At 42.0% G+C, this 22,072-nt stretch overlaps 1 protein-coding gene across 7 annotated transcripts in view; it reads right to left on the bottom strand.

The window, feature by feature from the left end:
* The window catches only part of slc8a3 (solute carrier family 8 member 3), a 169,208-nt gene that overhangs the window by 6,078 nt on the left and 141,058 nt on the right, over window positions 1-22,072 (bottom strand). For 3 of the 7 annotated variants that reach the window (XM_028565289.1, XM_028565288.1, XM_028565291.1), the window contains 3 exons: window positions 6,763-6,780; window positions 2,701-2,825; window positions 1,820-1,919 (listed from right to left, as the gene is read on the bottom strand). In XM_028565289.1, coding sequence (XP_028421090.1) covers window positions 1,820-1,919; window positions 2,701-2,825; window positions 6,763-6,780 — 243 coding nt within the window. Of the gene's footprint in view, window positions 1-1,819; window positions 1,920-2,700; window positions 2,826-6,762; window positions 6,781-14,814; window positions 14,855-22,072 lie in introns of those variants that run through there. The other 4 variants (XM_028565290.1, XM_028565292.1, XM_028565293.1 and 1 more) reach the window with 2 other exon arrangements.

Below are 22,072 nucleotides of genomic sequence, written 5' to 3'. Positions count from 1 at the left end.
ATGAGAAGATTGATACCACTCGCAAGATCTGAGAGTGGTATCAATCTTCTCACCTCAACCCTCAGCAAGAATTAAGCATATTTCCCAAAATGTCAAATTATTTCTTTTAAAAGAGCCTCCAAATTACACTGTGGGATAATAAAACCTTCCATGGATTAAATTGTATGAAATTGCAGCTCTTAATGGCACACAGATTTATTACATATATTCAATATCAGGCAAAAGTTTCACACTAAATGCAATGATGAATAAATGCTGTTTTTAAAATGAATTTAATCTGTAATAAAAAGTGTGGGTTTTTCCTCGCCGCTGTCGCTGATATGCTTGTTCAGGAGGGAATGGTTGGGTAAATTAAAGAGTATGGTCTAGACCTGCTCTATATCAAAAGTCCTTCTTCTTCTGTTGTGATTTGGCGTAAAAAAAAAAAAATTTGACTTGACGTATGAACGAAATATAATTTTCACATTTTGCAAACTAACTTAATATTTACAAGAATATAAACAATTTTTGAAAATATGTAGACAGGGCAGTGTGTCCATGTGCTGTATAACTGCCAGGGATCCCTTTTAGATGTCCATTTGACTGGTATTCAAACGTTAAAGATAAATAAATGATTAAAAAACGATAGATGACTAAAACTAATAAGCTGTTTATGTGATGAATAAGTAAGGGACCATGATTATAATAATAATAATAAAATAATACCTTTTATTTATATAGCGCCTTTCATGAAACCCAAGGACACTTTACAGAAATGACTGTGACTACATAACTTAGGCTGTGGTAAACGGGGGGTGTTTCAGGAGTTTTTTTTTAATGTCCAGGGATGTAGCATTTAGAGTATCTGCAGGGAGGGGGTTCCAGAGGGATGGGGCTCTGTCTCCGAAGGTACAGAGTCTGCTGTGGGGGATGCAGCTCATTCAGAACGCGGCAGCTCGACTTGTCTTCAACCTCCCCAAGTTCTCTCGCACTACACCGCTCCTCCGCTCTCTTCCCTGGTTACCAGTTGCTGCCCGCATCCGCTTAAAGACACTAGTACTTACATACAGGGCCACGAACGGATCAGCCCCAGCTTACATCCAGGACATGGTCAAACCCCATATACCCCAACCTGCCTACTTCGCTCTGCATCAGCCAACCTGCTTGCTGCCCCCCTCACGGTGAGGGACAACTCATACCACGAAATCCCGACTGTTTGCTGTCCTGGCTCCTAAATGGTGGAATGAGCTCCCTATTGACATCAGGACGGCCGAAAGCCTACGCATCTTCTGCCGAAGGCTAAAAACACATCTCTTCCGACTGCACCTCGGATAAAAATATATATATTATGTATATATTTCTTGAAGCTGCACTTTCATATGGCTCTTTGTAGTTTTGCTTATATAAAGCTAATGTACTTGCACTTACTACTTGTTGTCTAGAGTTTGCACCTTTAGGGTTGAGAGCACTTAATTGGAAGTCGCTTTGGATAAAAGCGTCAGCTAAACGACATGTTATGTGATGTGATGAATGGAGAGCAGGCCAGAGTCTGAGGACTGCAGGGTTCGGGGTGGGGTGTATGGATGGAGGTGGTCGGAGAGGTACAGTGGGGCCAGGGCTTGGACGGATTTGTAGGTGAGAAGGAGGATTTTATATGTGATGCGGGTATTGATTGGGAGCCTGTGAAGGTGGATGAGGGTTGGGGTGAGGTCTTGGGGACCATGGCGGCAGAGTTTTGGACATACTTGAGCCTGTCTGGGGTTTTGCTTTTGATGTCCAGTGTGTGCAGCCTCCGAGAGTCAGAGCAGAAAACATTTTGAATCATTTTCTTTAACCGTACCTGCACTGACTGTAATGGCCTCCATGAACTGGTCTCTCCAGGAGTTGGTTCCCACCACCAGTGCCAGGTTGGTCTTCTTGATCAGCTTGTCCACTGTGCTCTGTGTGATACAATACCCAAACAGAAAAAGAATGAAATCCTTCCGTTATTGTTAACTCCATATGTAAATCTATTTTCCACTCGTCCAATGAATGGCTTTTACTAGAGGTCCCTTATAGTCGGACTGAGCTTGGCAAGACTGCTTTTTCGTTTGCCCTTAAACGAAAAAAAGCAACTTAAAATTGGTCTCTCCCCCATTTATCAGTCAATTTAAGGCTTTGATAAAATACTTCTATGTATCTTCTTGTGTCTGTTTTATCGGTTGAAATTTAAATGTTATTGCAATTATTATTTTAATGCAATTTGCTTAAATGCATGCTGTGCACTCGGCCCCATTGAGAATGAGGGTCTCCCTCAATGGGCCCCGAGTTTTAAAAAAAGGTTTGAAATTGAAATTGAAATGATGTATGTTCAGAGGCTGCTTCAACAAAAGTGAGGAGAAATACATGAGCTTCGCCACATGATGGCAGTGGCATCAAGTTCCAGGCAGCAGAAAGCTCTGATGGCTGCATGATAAAACCCAGAAACAAATACGGTGGGTATATATTTTGCTTGAGGAGGTTAGAGGATGCATATAAACCATATCTCCTCCAGAAAGGCATCTATGTGGGTTGGGAGAAGGCCAACTGCTAAGATCAGAATGATGTAGCTGTTATTTCAGGCAAGGTGGCAGCTGAATTAGTTGGTATGATCTGTTATGTGTTTGACTGCATGGAAAACACGGCAGTATTACACAGGCATATCGGGCTCATTTGCTCTGTTTGAAGAGTAACCTTCCCCACCTTAAACTCGTATGATTCCTCAATAATGACTTCCAGCTTGGAGTGTTCCCCCAGCACTGGTTTTCCCATCTCTGCGATCCGCCTGGCTTCCTCCTCGTCTGATGTCATCTTCCTGTCTGGTACATCTGAGCGGAGAGGAAAGAGAGAGAGCAGAATAAAAAGGAATCACAGTTAGAAAGATGGCAATCAAAATAAGAGGATGCTCAGCTGATTAGCATGGTGTGTTGTACTTCACAGCATGCAAACAAAACCTCAGAGGGTTGCCTCATGGGTAACAGATTGTGTAAAAAAGGTAAGATTTATTGCAGTAATGCCTACTAAATAGCTCTTTCTAAAAGCTTTTCTCTGTGAAAAGGGTCTTGGTGGTGCTCCAACTTTGTTACGTAAAGGTTAGACAAACTTGAATGCTTGACCAATCCGGCACAAAACACTGCAAAGGTAAATATTTAGTGCAGATCTATCTATTTATTTATTTTTTACCATTTCCCATTATGCTATTTTTATCCAAAAGTGTTGGAGTTTCAAGGTCCTCCACAATCTTTAGTTTAAGTCTAAAATCCTGACATTGGGTTCATGTAAGCTGATTTCTTTTAGGGCGGGGTTTATAGTTGTTTTGTTTTGCCCTAACCAATCTGCATTGACTGACATCAACGCCCAGCTGACATGTAACCTGCACATTTTTCAGGTTGTGTCTATGGTAACCCTAGATTTGCAAAAAGTCTGGTTGATGGCCCATCCTAACTTTAAAGGTCCCATGGCATGAAAATGTCACTTTATGAGGTTTTTTAACATTAATATGCGTTGCCCAACCTGCCTATGGTCCCCCAGTGGCTAGAAATGGTGATAGGTGTAAACCGAGCCCTGGGTATCCTGCTCAGATGGGCCGATCTGGAATCTTCCCTTTATGACGTCATAAGGGGAAAGGTTACCTCCCCTTTCTCTGCTTTGGCCGCCCAGAGAATTTGGCCCACCCATGAGAGAGAGACTTCATGGCTTGCAAACAAGCAAAGTGGGAGTTGGTCAAGGCCAGACCCCCACCCTCCACCTTGCCCCCCCTCCTCCTCAGTAGCATTTAAAGCTACAGACACAGAAATGGCACATCCTAAGGAAAGCTCATTGTGGGACTGGCTCTAGTGGCTGTAATTCTGCACCAAAGCTGAATTTCGGGAAAGAGACTTCAGATACAGTATTAGGGGACCACTAAGGTCTATATAAAAGATATAAAACCACTAAGAGACTTCAGATACAGTATTAGGGGACCACTAAGGTCTATATAAAAGAGACTTCAGATACAGTATTAGGGGACCACTAAGGTCTATATAAAAGAGACTTCAGATACAGTATTAGGGGACCACTAAGGCCTATATAAAAGAGACTTCAGATACAGTATTAGGGGACCACTAAGGTCTATATAAAAGAGACTTCAGATACAGTATTAGGGGACCACTAAGGTCTATATAAAAGAGACTTCAGATACAGTATTAGGGGACCACTAAGGTCTATATAAAAGAGACTTCAGATACAGTATTAGGGGACCACTAAGGTCTATATAAAAGAGACTTCAGATACAGTATTAGGGGACCACTAAGATCTATATAAAAGAGACTTCAGATACAGTATTAGGGGACCTCTAAGGCCAATATAAAAGCATCCAAAAAGCAGCATGTCATGGGACCTTTAACCATTTGAGGTCAATGCCTAGCCTCAACTATCTCGCGAGAGTTTCACAAATCTTGGGTTACCATCTAGACCCAACCCGTTTTTCACATAGCTAACACTTTAACATTAATCCAAGCTAGTCTGCTTTGTAGGGAAACAATGTCCTCATCCTTAATCCCACCAGCTCAGCTCGGATTGATCCGGAGTGGCAGAAATCTCAGACAGATATCTCGAAACCTTTCAAACCAAAACTGTCTGCATGGGTACATACTACAGTATATGTAGAAAATAAGTTGTTGTGGTTTGACAAAACAATCCCTGACTCAATGTCCACTCATTAGCTTTTTTTCCCCCAGAGCCTTCAGCTGTATGGCAAGGTCTTCATCAGTGAATGGAGTTTGCACCGTTGTCATGAAGATGAATCTGTTGACAGGAATCATCCATGAAACACTAACAGCTGTTGAGCTTGCATGTCAACAGATCCATCTCCATGACAACTGAGTAATTGACTGTAACTGTGTTGCAAACAGAAAAATCACTTCTGGGTAGACAAATGGCAGTTGATTTGAATTGCTGAGATACGTGAAACTTGTTTATTTCTGTTGTCATTTTCATCCCTAACTGTAACGTTTAAAGATATGAAGTTAAACACGGAGGTTGACGTTACTGCTGTGCTTATTTTCGGTTTGTTTTGCTAGTGTCTTCGACGAACCAAATCTTAGGCTGTGTCCCAACAGGTACATTTTGGGACGGGACGCAGGAGTTTTTTACCCAGAAGTTACTGTAAACAAACATTGTCATTGGGTCTATATGGTTAAAAGCTCCAGAAAAAAAGCTATTGAGTAGATTTTTCAAACTATTTCCAAGACTTGGAAGAAGAAGAACAAGAACAAGAACAAGAACAAGAACAAGAAGAAGAAGAAGACGACATGCCTTTATCTATCCCACGAGGGGAAATTCACAGTTAGTACAGTTGCACACACATTAAACACAGGCATGAATTACACACATTTACAACCTATACGTGCTACACACACTAATGGAGAGATGTCAGAGTGAGGGGGCGGCTGCTCCTTGGAGGAGCGCCCGAGCAGTTGGGGGTTCGGTGCCTTGCTCAAGGGCACCTTGGTAGTGCCCAGGAGGTGAACTGGCACCTGTCCAGCTACCAATCAACGCTCCATATTTTTGGTCCGTACAGGTTGCCAACCCAACTCCCTGAGCTACTACCACCACCTTTTGTGAACCCCCACTGAACTTTTGTGTGAATGTTTTTTGGGGATTTGGGTGAATTGACCCTTTAAATGCTACATCAACACAAATCTCCATCATACTGGTTTAACAATCAGGATGTAAAGTGCTGATTGTAGGAATGAGCTGAAGCAACAATAACAAATCAAGTACTTTTCAAGGTCTTCCATTCAACGCCGCTACTTAGTAAGGCATTATCTCATGTTTTTTTTTACAACCTGATCAGTCCTTCTATCTGCCTATCAGACGTGTCCTGGGTGGCTCTGCTGTAGAGAGAAGAAGCCACAATGCTTCACAGAGCTCCTGAGTGCAATGCACACTACAAAGAGCGCCATAACATCAATTCTGTGCTGTCAAACTCTATCAAGAAGAAGCGGCTGTGCATCCAAAGGCCTCTCATCCCGCTCTGTGTGTGACACCCCCACTGAGCCACCTGGTGCAGAGACCTTGTCATCTTTTATATGAGCCCCGAGTCCCAGCCTTCTGCTCTTTGCTGACAACGCGCTCACCATTAAATATTAACATTGCCATTAAAGATCACAGCTCGGTCCTCTTGATAGGAGGGCGTGTTGGCGTGCACACACACACACACACACACAAACACATACAGAGGCATGCATAATATACCAGCGCATGAGTTCCTGCACACACACACACACACACACACACACACACACACACACAAGCTAAATCAAATTACACACCCAAGACAGTGTGTACCCTCAAGTCCTGACAGGATTTCTTTTTGCTCATGTTTAAAAATTGATTATCCTGCCATTCCTCTGCTCTGTGCTGCACCATCTACATGACACAATTTCCTTGACGAGGAAGGGGAAAAAAATAATAACACAATCCCACAAAGGTAATCAAATTTCTAATTTCGGAAATGCAGGTTTTTTTTTTTTTATCTTGACGGTTATCAGGTATTTGTATCTTCCTCTTGACTGGAGAACATGATTTATGGATTTAGGATGAATTAATCCGCTGATTAGCGTGAAAATCCATCATTAAGTGCGGGATAGAGCAGCAAAAGAGCATGTTTGTTTGTTTGTAACAGTGACAGTAGAACGCACGCAACCACGCACGCACACACACACACACACACACACACACACACACACACACACATGCTTAGAGCAGGTATGGACAGCTTACCGTCAGCTAACAACAGGGCTGTGAAGGAGTGAAGAGAGGGGGAAGAGGAGGAGGGGAAGGAGGAAGACATGGAGAAAACAAAAAGAAGATGAGCAGTGGAAATGGAAAAAAAAAACATGCACAAGGAGGAAAACAAGGTTGATAAGGGGGAGAGAAATGTGATGGCCTCAGAAAATGGCTGGGTATTGACCTCGCGGTGGAATATATATAGCACTGATTATTCAACTGGCTGAGGTAGAGGATGAATATGGTATTTTGTAGTTTTTTATGGGCCCAAAGGCAGGATCGAGGTTTATTAAGGGAAAAAATGTCCGATACAAATCAACCAAATGGCCGGATATTTTGTGTCATCATCTCCAGCTATGAGCATAACATTAACTCAAACTTTTTATTACTCCCAGCTGACACCCTTATTAACCTCTATTAAATAAGTTCAGTATGAAGTAGTGTTGGGCCAATATATGTATTTGCCAGAACTTGGCCTTTCATTAATAATAATAAAATCTTTTATTTCCCATCCCATCCCATCATTATCATAATATATATATATATATATATATATATATATATATATATATATATATATATATATATATATATATAAAAAGAAGTAATAATGCTAGAATTTGAATAAATGAAACTCAAAATTTCAAAGATTAAGTAGTAGGTTTTAAAAATACAAGATAAACATGTTTAGACACAAGTAAGAGATAAATAATTCAAACAAAGTCCAACATCTACTCAGATCTCTAATTATATACAGTATACACATATAACAGACTAACAGACTTAATATCATTTCCAAATTCAACAATGAATAATTTAAAAGATGGCAGAGATTAGGAAGATTCATAGATATGAAATTATCTGATGAGAATTAGTAAGGTAACAATTAGGCTACAGTAGTTTTCTTAATATAAAACATATTTTTAGCATCTACCCAAATTAAAGCCTTGTTAGCATGTCTTAGTAATTATTAAAATATCAGATTCACAAATAGATATCTGCTAAATATTAGCTATTGGGAGCTTCAATTAAAAGACAGGGTGATATTTGCTTTCAAAATATTCTTATTGTGTGAAGAAAAGTTAAACCCATTCACATTCATCAGAAATGTTGTAATTCCCGACTTTTTAAACTCTTCCAATACATAAAGCACGAAAGAACATAATGCCATGCAAGATAAAGTCTTAAAGTAAATCACTGAAGAATGGAACAAACTTAACGAATGTGGGCACAGTAGCTTAAAGAAATAAAATTAAATAAACTGAAAGAAACAGAAATACAACTAAAATATAAATTAAAAACTTTGATGCAGCTTTTTTTAGGAGGGACCCGTCTTCTAATGAACACAGCCGTGTTCTGTGGTTTATGCAACCATTCTCCAACACTTTTGTATTTTATCTTACTAATATTGGACTTGCTACATTATTTATTATTATTTTACTTTTAAAAGGGGAATTTCTTCCAGTTTGTCTTATGTCCTGCGGGTTTTTAAAAAAGGTTTATTTACTGGAGCAGTCTGAGGTTTGGATTAAAAAGATGTACTTCAGCAAGGGAACATATTTTTATTCACCTGCTCAGATCTGGTATTCTGACAATCCATCATGGACGAGGCTCCAAATCATCTACAACCAGCCACAAACAAACATCCACACAATGTAAAATAAAATATGCTGATGATGAAGGTGCCTCGTGCAGATGCTCAGAACTATCCTGCCCCTTTCTTAGCCTGCCTGATTGTTTCTCTGCATACTGTAGTTGCGGAGCTGATCAGTGACACAAGCGCAACATGCTCAGATGCCCTCGGCAAAGTGTAAACCATAACTAAATGATGATTAAGAATAAAAAAAAGTCATCCAGTGAGGCAGATAATTACATGACAGGATACGCCATAAATGGATGAAGAGAGAGGAGAAAGCCTTTCCGTGCCTTTTAGCCTCTGGAGATTCACGTTGACAAGTCTTCCTTTTGACGTCTTTATCATAATTTCTCCTACGTTCATAAAACATTGGCAAAATGTTCACACTTTTAAAGGGATCAGAGGCTCCGAAGGAGAAAAACAAAGCTGCTCACGTCTTCCACGAATGGTCCGGCTCTTTCTGAAACCTCTTTCAACCGAGACGTGATACCAATGAACCTGTTTGTGTTCGGAGGCAGCTTATCAACTTCCTAAATCAAATACACTCCACAGTTAATCATCATTAGTAGCTAAGTGCATTAATTGCTGTGGGCAACTTGCTTCATTATCATTAGTACTAGCCGAGCCGTGCTGATCTGAAGCCAAGTGTGGTATAAAACCCAGCTGTGGCGAGTCTGAGTGTCCGCACCCCAGTCAGTGATAACAGTGTGTCATTTAGTAAAGGCCGGTGACACACATTCAGATAAATAGATACAAACCGCACAAACAGGAACAGATGAAGTCAAACCACACAAGCACATAAAATGGAGATACACAAACACAAACTAACAAGCACAGAAAACTAAGGCCGCAACTAACGATGAATCTGTTAACCACTCTTATGACGAATCAACTAATTATTAAGTCTATAAAATGTCATTAATGGAATATTGAAAAGTGCCCATAACAGTCTCTTAAAGCCCAATTTTCAAATTTCTTGCTATGAGAACCTTTCGGGGGACAAGTTAACTACAACTCCCGGGGTGCATTTTGGCAAAAAACATCCAATCACAGAGCTTAAAATCCTTTTATGTGCTCCCTTAATGGCAAGCTGAAGTTAAGATTCAATAACCAAACATTTTAAATTTGCTACTGCTCCGATTCAAGACTCTGACACGCTTTTTTCTCCATAGCAACTGTGGCCAAGGCTCATGGGTAATGTAGTATTTTGAGCTGTCCGCTGTGCCAAACGGACAAACCGAACACGATTTCTCAGAAACTAACTAATTAAAACTGATGGTCATAACATCAACTTATGTGATCGTTACATCCGAGAGAGAGCGTTAATAAACATCAAGGATACCATTTTAAAGAACAAATTTAAAGGGGAATACAAAATGGGGAAAAACAAAATGGGGAAAAACACTTCCAGAACCCGTGGATCCAACCAAGTCAAAACTCCTTAACATTATACGCCCAAGAAAGGTAGCAGTGTGCCACCAAAAGTCAGGGAAGAAGTAAAGTAAAACGAAAACAATTGCAATATTATTAGTAGGGAATTGCATTTGTTAAGTCTCAAGGATACACACAATGGCCCTCATTTACGAACGTACGACAGAAAACAATCAATCAATATGGACGTGAGCGGAGGCTACGATCAAATCTCACGTCAAGTTTAAACTTGTGTACACAAGTTTTAGAGTCAGTTTGGACTTGCGGTGCAGCATATAATCAGTTTAACAGGAGATGGAGAAGTCATCAGTTAATCACTTATCGGCAATGGCAGATCTGGCTCTTTTAGAAGACCTCTATGCGCTGGTACAACAGTGCACGCGTCTGCACAAGGGCCACGGTGGATTGATTAAGGGCAGATGGTTCTACTTGCATCAGCGGGAGGGGGGTGGGGGGGAGTACCCTACTATACACACCCCAAAAAGTCTGCAACATTGTTTTAGCCTATGGGGTTCTGCACAAAATTGCGCAGGAAAACAGGGTGTGATGGAGCCAGATGACCCGATGCCCAGAGAGCTGCGTCCAGCAGGAGACAGGATATTATTCCTCACTTTTTAAAGGTTATGTTTGCCAATGATACTCAATACAGGAAACATGACGATGCTGACGTAGTAAAATAAAAGACACTGCATAAAGTCCGCTACTGTGCGTTTGTTTAAATATAGGTACACCTACATGTAGGCCTAAGAGATAGCAATATAATCCTGTATATTACTATTAGGACTATAGCATATATATGTCAAGGATGTATAAATTAAATAAATTTCAGCTGGGGTCCAATTTACCATGGCAACCCTGTTGACCGCATCAGTGATCTCTTTCCATTCCGCATTCTTTCTACAGCCTTTAATACCAGTTTGCAGGCTGCCAAATAGTACACACGTTGGTGCAAATGAACCTGAGATATCAGGGTTTCAATCTCCACCTCTGAAAAGTGTCGCTTCTCAGCCAGATTACGTCTCGCCGTGTCATAAATTGCAGGGGCGAGGCCTCAAAACCGAGAATATATTGGGGCGTGATATTTAAATTGCAATTGTTCCAGCCGCTGCATTCATCAATGTCCGACCATTCTTACGCTCCGATTGGCGCCATACGAACGTTTCATGAATCACATGTGAAGCCTGTCGTAAGATGATTTCTGCGCTCATATCTGCGCTGGTTTCTACTTTAGGTCGATAAATGAGGGCCAATGTGTTTTTGGTGAAAAACACTGAATGTACACAGTTTGTGTACAAGTAAACTCCACAGGGCACCTTCCATTTTCAACTCAAGTCAAATCAATAAGCGATTAATCAACTAATAGTTTCAGCACAGAAAAGCAACAGACATGCATATACACAAAGATGCAAACTTGCAGATACATAAAGACAAGCACATCCACACCTACAAACATGATGCTAATAAAAGGAACACACACACACACACACTAACAGAGGTGGTTGAAACGCAGACTCATAGTACCAATTGCGCTCACAATCCAGAAGGTTGTCATTGTGCCAGCAGTACAATTGCGACAGGGAAGAATAACCAAAGGGATGTAATTGGAGGGGTGTAGGAGTGCATGTGTGTGTGTGTGTGTGTGACGGGGTAGGGTGGGGTGTCTGTGTTTAACCGTTGTCATCATCAGCATGTTCTCCTGCGCACTCGGCCGAATCAGATCTGTCTCGTTACAAAAGAATGAGTCCTTCCCTGGCTCTCACACACAGCCGGGCTCTGAGTCACAGCGTCGATACAGCTGCTAATGTACGCCTTCTCTCTCCACAGCTCATTAAGACAGAATCATCATTTGACTTATCAGGGCTATTCTGGTTCGCAGAGGCCGGAGGTGGATCTGGGCCTGCGCCTGGAGCTGCATGTGTGGATGGGTGGAGGGAGGAAAAGATGTACCGAAGAAGGGAGAATCTGGTGGATGCTGGAAGGAAGGAATGGGGGGCGGGGGGGAGATGGCTGAATGGATTTATGGAGCAAAAGAGGGATAGAAACAAGGGCTGATGGAGGGATTGCTGTAGGAAGGAGAGGAGGAATGGAGGGCAAGGATGGCAAAAGGAAAAAGTGACGGAAGCAGTGATGGAATACGGAAGAGGTATTGGATCGTGGAGATTGGAAAAAGGGACAGAGGGATGAAAAGAGTGGTAGATACAAGGAGGAAAGGAAGGACAGTGATGCAGGGATTGATGAATGGCTATTGTTTGAAAGGAGGAGTGGATGGATGGATAGGGCGTAAGAGGTACAGACGAATGGAGAATGAAGGAAAGGCGAATGGATAAATTGGTGAATGGATTTATGGACTGATAGAGGGATTGTCAGAAATGAGAGAGCAAGAAGAAGCAAGAATATAGGAGGAATATTAAAGATGGTATGTGGAAGAACGGAGGGATGGATATATGGAGGGATAGAAGAATAAGAACATGGATGGATGATTGATTGAGAGATGGGAGGATGCGGGGATTGGTGGAGGTATAGTAGAGGATGAATTAAGGGGATGGAGCAATAATGCGATGGGAGAAGGAAGGAGTTTGACTTATGGAGGAATGGTAACTTATATTGTGCTCTGGACAAGTGCTTCCCACATTCCAGGCTGTTCTCATTCATCGTTCGTACTTATACCTACGAAAGGTAATGCACTATTTAACTCGTATATATACTGTAACCCATCTAATCGTGAGCCGGGACGTGCAGGGCTGCCCCTAAGGAGGAAGTCAGGCGACGTGGAACAAAGAGCACAGTCGGTGAAGGGAGGAGGTCGGGTTGGATAGGTGGGACAAACAAACACAGGAATTTCACCCCTAAGACCACTGTTCGTTTCAGCGTTGAGTTATTTTACTTTTGTTATGACCTTACGGACTTAACTAACGCCATGTACGTAAGTTACGTAACAAATGTACTTATTTGAACCCAAACCCCGATCTTTTACGTAAAGCAACACCAAAGCACTTTTCCTCTTCGGTCCCCCTACAGGTTGGAAGCAGAATTGTCCATTACCGCTGTTGTATGTCTCATTCGAGCTACCCATCTGCTATCCGATCTGGCAAACTTGCATAGTGCGATTATAGCCGATAGAGGAGCCGCAAAGCAAATGCAGAAGTGCCGTTCACCCTGTTACGAGTTGATGAACCACTGAAACGATTTTGGAAACATAATTTTAAGGTACAAGAGAATCTTTGCTTTAACCTAACCATGTAATTTTGTTGCCGAAACCCGTTCTGCAGGCTTGCGTAGGCACACCGATGGCTCCTGTTGCTAGCATGACGTCATACGCACGGTTGTATCAGGACATGTTGCACATTCACACACCTTTTGGCAGCAGAGCTACCACGCAAGGGAGAAGTGTGGTGTTCAGTGTCTTGCCCAAGGACACTTAGCTACAGTACAAGTTGGCAGGAGAATGGGCAACATGATCTACCACCTGAGCCTCAACCAAAGCAAGGGCGGAGTATTGAAGGACAGAAAAGATGGGATATACAGTACAGGCCAAAAGTTTGGACACACCTTCTCATTCAATGTGTTTCTTCATTTTCATGACTATTTACATTGTAGATTCTCACTGAAGGCATCAAAACTATGACTGAACACATGTGGAATTATGTACTTAACAAAAAAGTGTGAAATAACTGAAAACATGTCTTATATTTTAGATTCTTCAAAGTAGCCACCCTTTGCTATATACCCTTTACATATAAGACATGTTTTCAGTTATTTCACACGTTTTTGTAAGTACATAATTCCATATGTGTTCATTCATAGTTTTGATGCCTTCAGTGAGAATCTACAATGTAAATAGTCATGAAAATAAAAAGGAAACACATTGAATGAGAAGGTGTGTCCAAACATTTGGCCTGTACTGTAGAGGAATAGATGAATGAACGAATTGATGGGCAGGAGGATGGAGGGTTGAAAGGAAAGACACATGGAAGCTTGTGAGGACTGGAACGGATGAAGGGACTAGTAGCTATAGGTAAGGAGACGGGTTGGTGAGTAGACATGGAGAGATGACTGATGTGTCCTGCAACTGTCCAATCATGGGGCTTCATTACAAAGACATTATCTACTGTTTTAAGGATGAGTCATCACTCTTGATAAGATACACACACACACACACACACACACACGTATGAGAATATGTATACCCATATTGTACATCCACCTACAGACATATTGGCCCACAGACTGTGAGATAAAACACGCTGCAGACAATCAGAGTGCTTCCTGCAGCTCAGAGCGATGTGTTAAATAATAACGGTTCAGGATTGCAGCTGAGCGACCACGTTGTCGGTCTGCGCCGCTACTCAACTCGCACCAAAACACACACTGTCGGAGAGGAACGAGATGACAAAGACGGATGCTTCAGCTGCCTTTTATTATCTTTCAATATGCAGACTGTGTAACGCGTCCATCATCTTGTTATGCTGTATCCATGTTTCTGACGGCCTGGAATACACGCCATACTTCATCTTCTGAGGCAGCGCTGCCAGACTGAATGAACTGATAATTTAACTGAATGCTGGATGATTTCACTCGAGCATCCTGATGGAGGTCTTTCACGGATGAAAAGTCATGTTTTTAATCTTGCTGAGCTAATTAAAGCCGCTATGTGTAGCATTTCGACATCAATAAATCTTTTAACACATTCATCTTGAGATATTAGGGTGATTACTGTAAACAAATACAATCATTGCCAAGAAAAATGGCAGCTTCTACCAGTCACAACGCTGTATTTTTATAATGAGTGGTTTGCTTTACAGTACAAAGCAGGGAAAGGTCACAGACTCTTCCAGAACAAAATGGAGCAAAAGCTTGATCCCGTTTTATCCTCAGTAAAGTACCTTTAAAAATCACATTTTGATATTTCATAACATTACAGACAGAGCGGTTAAATATTGTATACTGTATAAATTAAAAAAATAAAGTCTTATTATTACCTTTGGAAGAAGCCAAGCTAGCTGCTCCCCCTATTCCTTTATGCTAAGATAAGCCAACTGGATGCTGCCTGTAGTTCCATATTTACAGTACAGACATGAGAGCGGTATCAATATTTAAATCTAACTCTCGCCAAGAAAGTCATTTCCAAAAAGAAACGGTTCCTTTAAGAAGGACACGTGAAAATAAAATGTACCAAGAGAAACCGATTCACTTTTAGGTTCCATTTTTCGTTTAATCTGTATGGAGACGGCTGGTTGGGAAAGCCTACAAACCACACACAGCCTGCCTCTGGACGCACTGGAGACGCTCCCAATCAGCCCATATGCTGCATTTCACATGGGACACTTTCTCATATTAACAAGAGTCTCGTTCCTTTTGCTATTTTTGCCTGAGTCTCTGGTGGTTCTTCCTCCACGGCCTTTTGTTCAACTCTGAATCTCTCCCTTTATCTTTCCCAGCCTCTGTCTCATTTCTTTATCTCTAATTCCCCCTCTCTATACCCCACTATCTCTCACACATCTTCCTACTTCTCCATTCATCCCTCCATTTTCTGTATTTTCCAGTTTCATTCCCTAATGTATGTCTCTCTCTCTCTTTTCCTTTGTTTGCTGTCATCTCTCTGCTGTCAACTATTAATAGCAGGTATAAAATGTCCAAACATACATAGCGGCAAAATGTAACGTTTTCTGTCCTTGAACTAAAAACGTTTTAGGGCCCGGCCCAACAAATGTACTTTTGGATTGTTTTGTTTGAAGAAATGTAATAATCCCAGGATATGTACAACATTTTAGCATAAAATGATACCTGGAAGATCCCTGTCCTGTCCACTTCTGTTTCAGAGCAATGTATTGTCCTCAAGAATCAAAAGCACCTATTTCCCAAGACACTTTAGAAGAATGTTCCGGTTGTTAGTTATCACTAGGGCTGCAACTAACGGTTATTTTCATTATCGAATAATCTGCCGATTATTTTTTCCAATAATCGTTTAGTTTTTTGGTCTTTAAAATGTCAGAAAAAAAAGCAAAAACACTATGTATTGTCTTGTCTTGTTTTGGTATATTAACAGTCTAAAGATATTCAGTTTACAATGGTATAAAACAGAAAAAGAGAGCATGACTGTTATTGTTTTATTATTGCATTGCAAATCACTCAAATAATCAATTTTCAAAATAGTTACCTGTCTTTGCTAGGATGTGTCTTTTGTATATTTTACAAAAAAAACAGTCTGCTGTGGGTCAGACTGTAAATAACCAAACCAATTACTGACGTGGGAACATTTCTTTTAATAGTAAGTACTGTGTATTTGTGTATGTCTATTTCTGGAAAAGAGACTTCCTTTTCCGTACATACAGATACACAATGAACTAATTGATAGAAACCAAATTTGTTTTTTGGTTTTCTGGGGTGCAATCTGACCAAGGTTTGTAGGAGGAGGAGTAACTCAACTACTTTTTTTAAGGAAAAAAACAGCGATCTGATTATTTTTTTGTCACGGAGTAAACAACTATTGAGGTAAATGTCACAATAGCACACATTTATATACCTACCCCCCTGCCTATTGTCTTTTTTTCCGCACTTCTCTTTTGGTCTTTCACACGCTTTACTCCCCTCTTCTCTCTTTTCTATATTTCTCTCCTGTCTCTGTCTTTATGCGTCTCTCACTCCCTGCTTCCCTGTGTCAGTCTGTCTTTTGTCTCTCCTCCTCTCCGGGATTCGTCCAGTCCAGATGTCACGCTGTGCTGTGCGGATCAAGTGGAGACGAGCTCCCTCTACTTGTTAACAGTCTGTTTATTCTGCAGCCATATCAGCATCACTGCCGTGTTAGCAGCAGGCAATTACAGAGCAGATTACCAACCCTGATAATGTCATCAGACCAGGCCTCTCACACACACACACACACACACACACACACACACACACACACGCAAGTAAAGACTCCAGAGTTCACCAGGGACTGAAGCGTCTCCCGGTTGCTCAGTGTGATGTATTGTGGCCACTGTGCTGACATCATTGATGTAACCCTGAGCGCTGATTAACAGCCCTGCCCGGGCCGAGGGCACACAGACAGAGCCACGGCCGCCTCCGAGTCGTCTCATCGGCTTCTCACAGAGGCGAAGCCCCAAGGATCCTTCTGAAGCCCTCAATATCCACTTATCATACGCAACATTACTATCCATTTTTTTTTTTTTTTCCCACAGAGAGCCGCAGCGGAAGTTACTTTTTTTTATTAATACTTTCATGTCTTATCCTCTGGGTATGAGACGGCCTGCGTATGAATACTTTCTCATGTGTATTTAAAGAATTTTGTTCCTAAATGGGACATCCTCCAGAATGGCTGTTCCCACACAATTTAAACAAATGATTAAGCAGTGTAAGTCTTTTATTGACACAATAGTATCCACTTGTAAGACTTAACCATTTGCAGTTAATTCTAGAAATATTGAACAATGACCTTAATGGGAATAAACTAATTCATTCATTCATCCTTTTACCCACTTATTGCTGTCATATGGATGGATTATGAGACAACAACCCCCTTGCACAGACATGTAAAAGCCCTCTACCCCTCCAAAACACCCAGACATGAGGTCCACACTGACACTCCTCTGAAATATGACACAACATATTACAGGAAACCATCAAAGAAAGCGGATCTTAGTGAAGCTTAGTGAAGAAATATAAGAGTAGGAGTACTCTTATATTTCTTCACTAAGCTCAGTGCTACCATCATTATGCTAACATGCTTACTCTGACCTGTATTTGCTTTGCACTATTAGCACTAAACACAAAGAAGCCTACAGCTGAGGCTGATGGGAAGGACATTAGAGATTCATTCAATCAAACCCTATTCTTGATGCATATTTATGGTTGGCATGAGTTTGGGTTGAATTTAGGTTTATTTTATTACCTCTCTATACTGTATAATAGTTTTGATAATAGTTTTCACTGTTAGTGGTGGAGTCCTTCACTCTGGATTGAAATTGCCTTCACACATGACAGACTGTTCTCATGAACCATTCGTACATATAGTTAGGAAAAGTAAAACATCGGGCAGATGTGCGGAGTTCCTGTCCTGTAAGAGGTTAAAGGGAAAACAAGACTTTTAACCAGGAAACGTGTCTTCATTTTCCCGGGAGTACTACTTAAGGGGACCGGTGTTTAGGGTTAGTTTTAATCCAAACCACGATCTTTTTTCTAATCTTAAATCGATACGCCACCGTTTGTTGAAATAGGGCTTATCACGGTCTCCCCTAGCTGTAGATAGGTGGGCCAACGCATTTCTCTGTGCATGCATCGTTGTAGTCCGGTGCAACACTGGCAGCGCCGCCGCTAGTTAGCTTAGCGTAGCGAACGGAATCTTATGTTGCCGGTTAGTATGTTGTGATTAAAAGTGAGTCAACAAAAGATAAAAAAAACAACCTAATTACTTGCACTGAGACAAAAAAATGCGTTAGCCCACCTATCTACAGCCAGGGTAGACCGTGATAAGCCCTATTTCAACAAACGGTGGCGTATTCCTTTAACTAGTGGTTTTGGTGCCTAAACTTAACTGCTGTCTCCGCATGGCGGTCAACTTTGGTCGGCTAAGCTCAACTGCAACGGCCTCTGAACCCGACCCCAGTAATCTTTTCTCTGCTAAATTTAACTTTAAAGGCCGCTAAACCTAACTGTCACGCGATAGTTCAGTGGTCGCCTAATTTCGTAAGAGTGCATAAGTTTTCGTACGATATCACAGGAACCCGTACATTAGAATGTGTTTCACATGAGGGATATGTGGGCAATGAGGCTTGCTTGTAGTCCAGTGTAACTTGATTGACGAATTTGATCAGGACATCACTACTTTTAACTGAGCTCGGTGACTTTCCAACAACAAACGTAAACAGTCATTTCAAAGTGAGGCTCTGTCATCGGTAGTACCATTCAGTAATCCATCCACAGCAACATAGACAAACAACCACACACACTCCTATTCACACATGTGAGGCGACTGCTGAGCCACCCAGAAACAAACTATCCTGGTCAAAAATAAATCAGATCACCACAGGGCGCTGTCCTGCATGGAAGAGATGGAGTCTCGCTGCTGTAAGAAAGAGGCGAAGCACCTGACTTGGCCCTCCTTGGAGCGCTAGTGGTGTCAGTGTGGAACAAAGTTGTTCTCAGGGGGTGGGGTTGGAGAAGGTCATTACCGACATGGACATTAATGAGAGCCCACATAGAAGGTTAGTGCCCCGGCTGGCCCTCACCTGTGCGTTAAGACATGCCTGACACTGTGGTGTGCCACCGGCATGGCAGCTATAGCAGCGCGGCTCGTCCATAGCTCCGCGCTGAGAACAGCCCCCACACACCTCTCAGGAACAATTACTGCTCTTCCAGCTCCTCATCACAGATGGCAAGGGCTTTCAGAGCGACTCCACCCCCCCTCCTCTCCTCTCCTCTATCTCTGGCTCATTGTCTCTTTGGTTGACTGTGTCTGTCTCTCTCCACCTCTCTGTCTTTTTAATGCTCAGACTATTTCTGTCGCTCCCTCCTCCCTCAGTCTCTACAGCCCTCCTCCTCCTCATCTTTCTCCTTCCCCACTTTCCCTCTCTCTCTCTCTGCCTCTCCCAGCTCCAAATTCAACAGTTCAATTTAAATCCATTACACCTAAGCCCCTGACAGCACCGTGTGGCATCCATGGTAACCGTTACTAGACGACAATCTCGCTGTGACTCTGCGTCCGTGTCGAGGCCACCGGGAGGGGGAGGGGGGGGGAGATGCACTGAAGGCATGTTGTGCAGCGTTGACGTAAACGCTTGTGTCATTTGCTAAGTGGCGGGTCGCATCCTTCAACTGCGAACCCCAATCTGGGACAGAAAAGAGATCGCAACATAAATCACATCAGGCCGACGGAATGAAACACATTTGTTTAAAAGCAGCGTCATGGCGATCTGAAGCAGAGGGATCAATCTAATTTGATAACAATACTCCAACCTTCTATTGTCATTCCCTGTGCACGGCTGCCCCTGTAACCATCCTATCTGCTGAAACCACGAGCATGATGCTAAGGAAATGCAGCAGCAGCAGCAGCAGCAGCAGAAATGGCTGAAGTAGCCCTACTTCATGGCTCTGTCCTTGAAGAAAGAGTAAAGACACAGTAAATCACCAACACGTCATCTCAAATCCTACACTGACTACTGTACAACACCACAGCAAACGCAGAGAGGAAAGTTAGCTCTGACCTCCACAGGAGGCGGTGCCGTAAGTAGACTCTGCAGTTCCACTATTGTCTTGATTTATGGAAAGTTGGGCAAACAATGTACGTAAAGATAAAGATGCACAAGGATGTTGTAATCACAATCAGGGATAATTAAAGGGACCGGTCGTGCAGCGCTTTCCCACAATAACACTGCATCACTGAATTACCATTTAATTGCATGTTGATACAATCAATGCTGCTTTGACAGTAAGCTCGGCGCTGGCAAAGGGGGACGAGCATCCCCGCTTGCATTTCTTCTCTGTATGGAATGGAACTGCAAAAACAAGACATCTGCCTTTTAACATAAGTGACTGCTCATGCTAAATGATTGTTGCCAAAAGCAACACACATAATATTGTTGAGGTCATAAGCTATCTGAAAAACATTTCTGCGTGTTGAAATTATAAACCTTAAGATTTTCATTAAATCAAACCCCATTTTCGACACTGTTTTTAATGGCTATTTTTTCAGCAATAGCCACTTAATGTATATACATTCTGCAATTACCGCTCAATGTAGTAGTTTTCATTGTTAGAGGCAGAGTTAGCCATTCCTGTGATGGACTCAAATAGCCTTCAGATGCACAAAGGATTCACAGGCATGCATGTAATCCAGCATAACTTTATCCAGGGGCGGACTGGCCATGAGGAGATTTCCTGAATGGCCGGTCCATCACGGGCCAAACCGGCCGGCAGTTATATTTCAATTTTAGATGTCAGTTACAGTTGTAGGTATTATACCAGGTGACAGTATGGCTTACAGTCGTGACATGGGCTGGCCTGGCTCTCACATCCACAAAGCTCTGGCCCGGCCGTCAGAATGGGACAATTTAATACTGTCAATTTAGAGGGGGGACGCGAGCGGGCGAACGACCCCTGCCTTACTTGGACTGCTCCGTGTTTTGTTAAATCTGATTGGCTCAGCCTGACCCTCGACCAGGAAACTTACTTCCCTGCAGTTATGATCACAGAGAAAACCTAAAAATGTCTAAAAGAAAAAAAAGTGGAGAAGATGAAAAAGAAATGCTGAGAAGTTGAGGTTAAAAAGAAGTATAGTTAGCGCAAGTTGCTGCAAAATGAATCAACCTTTTCCGTAGTGGAAAGGCCAAGGTTTAATACCACTGTCCGCGAGAGCGCTGATGAGGCAGGACCCAAAATTAAGAGAAGATCCACTATTGCCTTAAATGTAATAGCCTGCGGAATTAGAAATCTTTGTTACTTTTCAAGGTTATTGGTAATTGTATAAGTAACTGATGTTATTTTCCTGCAGATGTAGCTCTGCAGTCAGCAAACTGAGGAAGGCAGGTGTGCAAAACATCCTGAGTTGAAGGTCTTCAGCAACATCAGATTCTCTTTATACCACAAAGGCTGGATACGTTTTTATTGTTTTACATCTGTATTACATTATGTAGAATTATTAGTAGTATATCAAATTACTTCCATAAAATGTTCTCTTCACGCGCTCTCATAAAAGGCCGCTCCATCCCAAAGTCCCTAGCCGAACTTTTGTCCCAGTACATCCCTGACTTTATGGCATTGATATGAGACGCCCTTCTTAAAGTTCACCCTCTTTACACTGTATCAGAGCTGTATTAAGTTATTGCTAATGCTAACAACGGAACATCCTACTGCTGCTGCTTCACATTAAAAGCGTCCAACTAGCAAAACACCAAGGGGACTTAGCGCTAATGGCCAATGTTCATAAAAAATTCCTCTACAATGGTAATTTTCTGCATATGCATTCTGCAGTTTTGAATATTAAGTAATGAAAATAGATAGAACAGCCACAGTGAGCTATGGGCTGCACTCCTCCTACTCTTTAGCTGGCTAACCAACTTTACTGTGTCCTGCTATTGGGAGGAAAACTGCTCGCTCTTTGTGCAGCATGAAATCAGATTTGCTCAAAGATGAAGGACAAAGGCCGATTATTAACATATAAAAATGTTGAGGGGTGCCCTGGTGGCTCACCTGGTTGAGCGTGTGTCCCATGTACTAAGGCTCAGTCTTTATCACAGTGGCCCG

Source organism: Perca flavescens, chromosome 20 (genome assembly GCF_004354835.1).
Source record: "Perca flavescens isolate YP-PL-M2 chromosome 20, PFLA_1.0, whole genome shotgun sequence".
NCBI classification, from domain to species: domain Eukaryota; kingdom Metazoa; phylum Chordata; class Actinopteri; order Perciformes; family Percidae; genus Perca; species Perca flavescens.
This window is presented reverse-complemented; position numbering and strand designations above follow the sequence as displayed.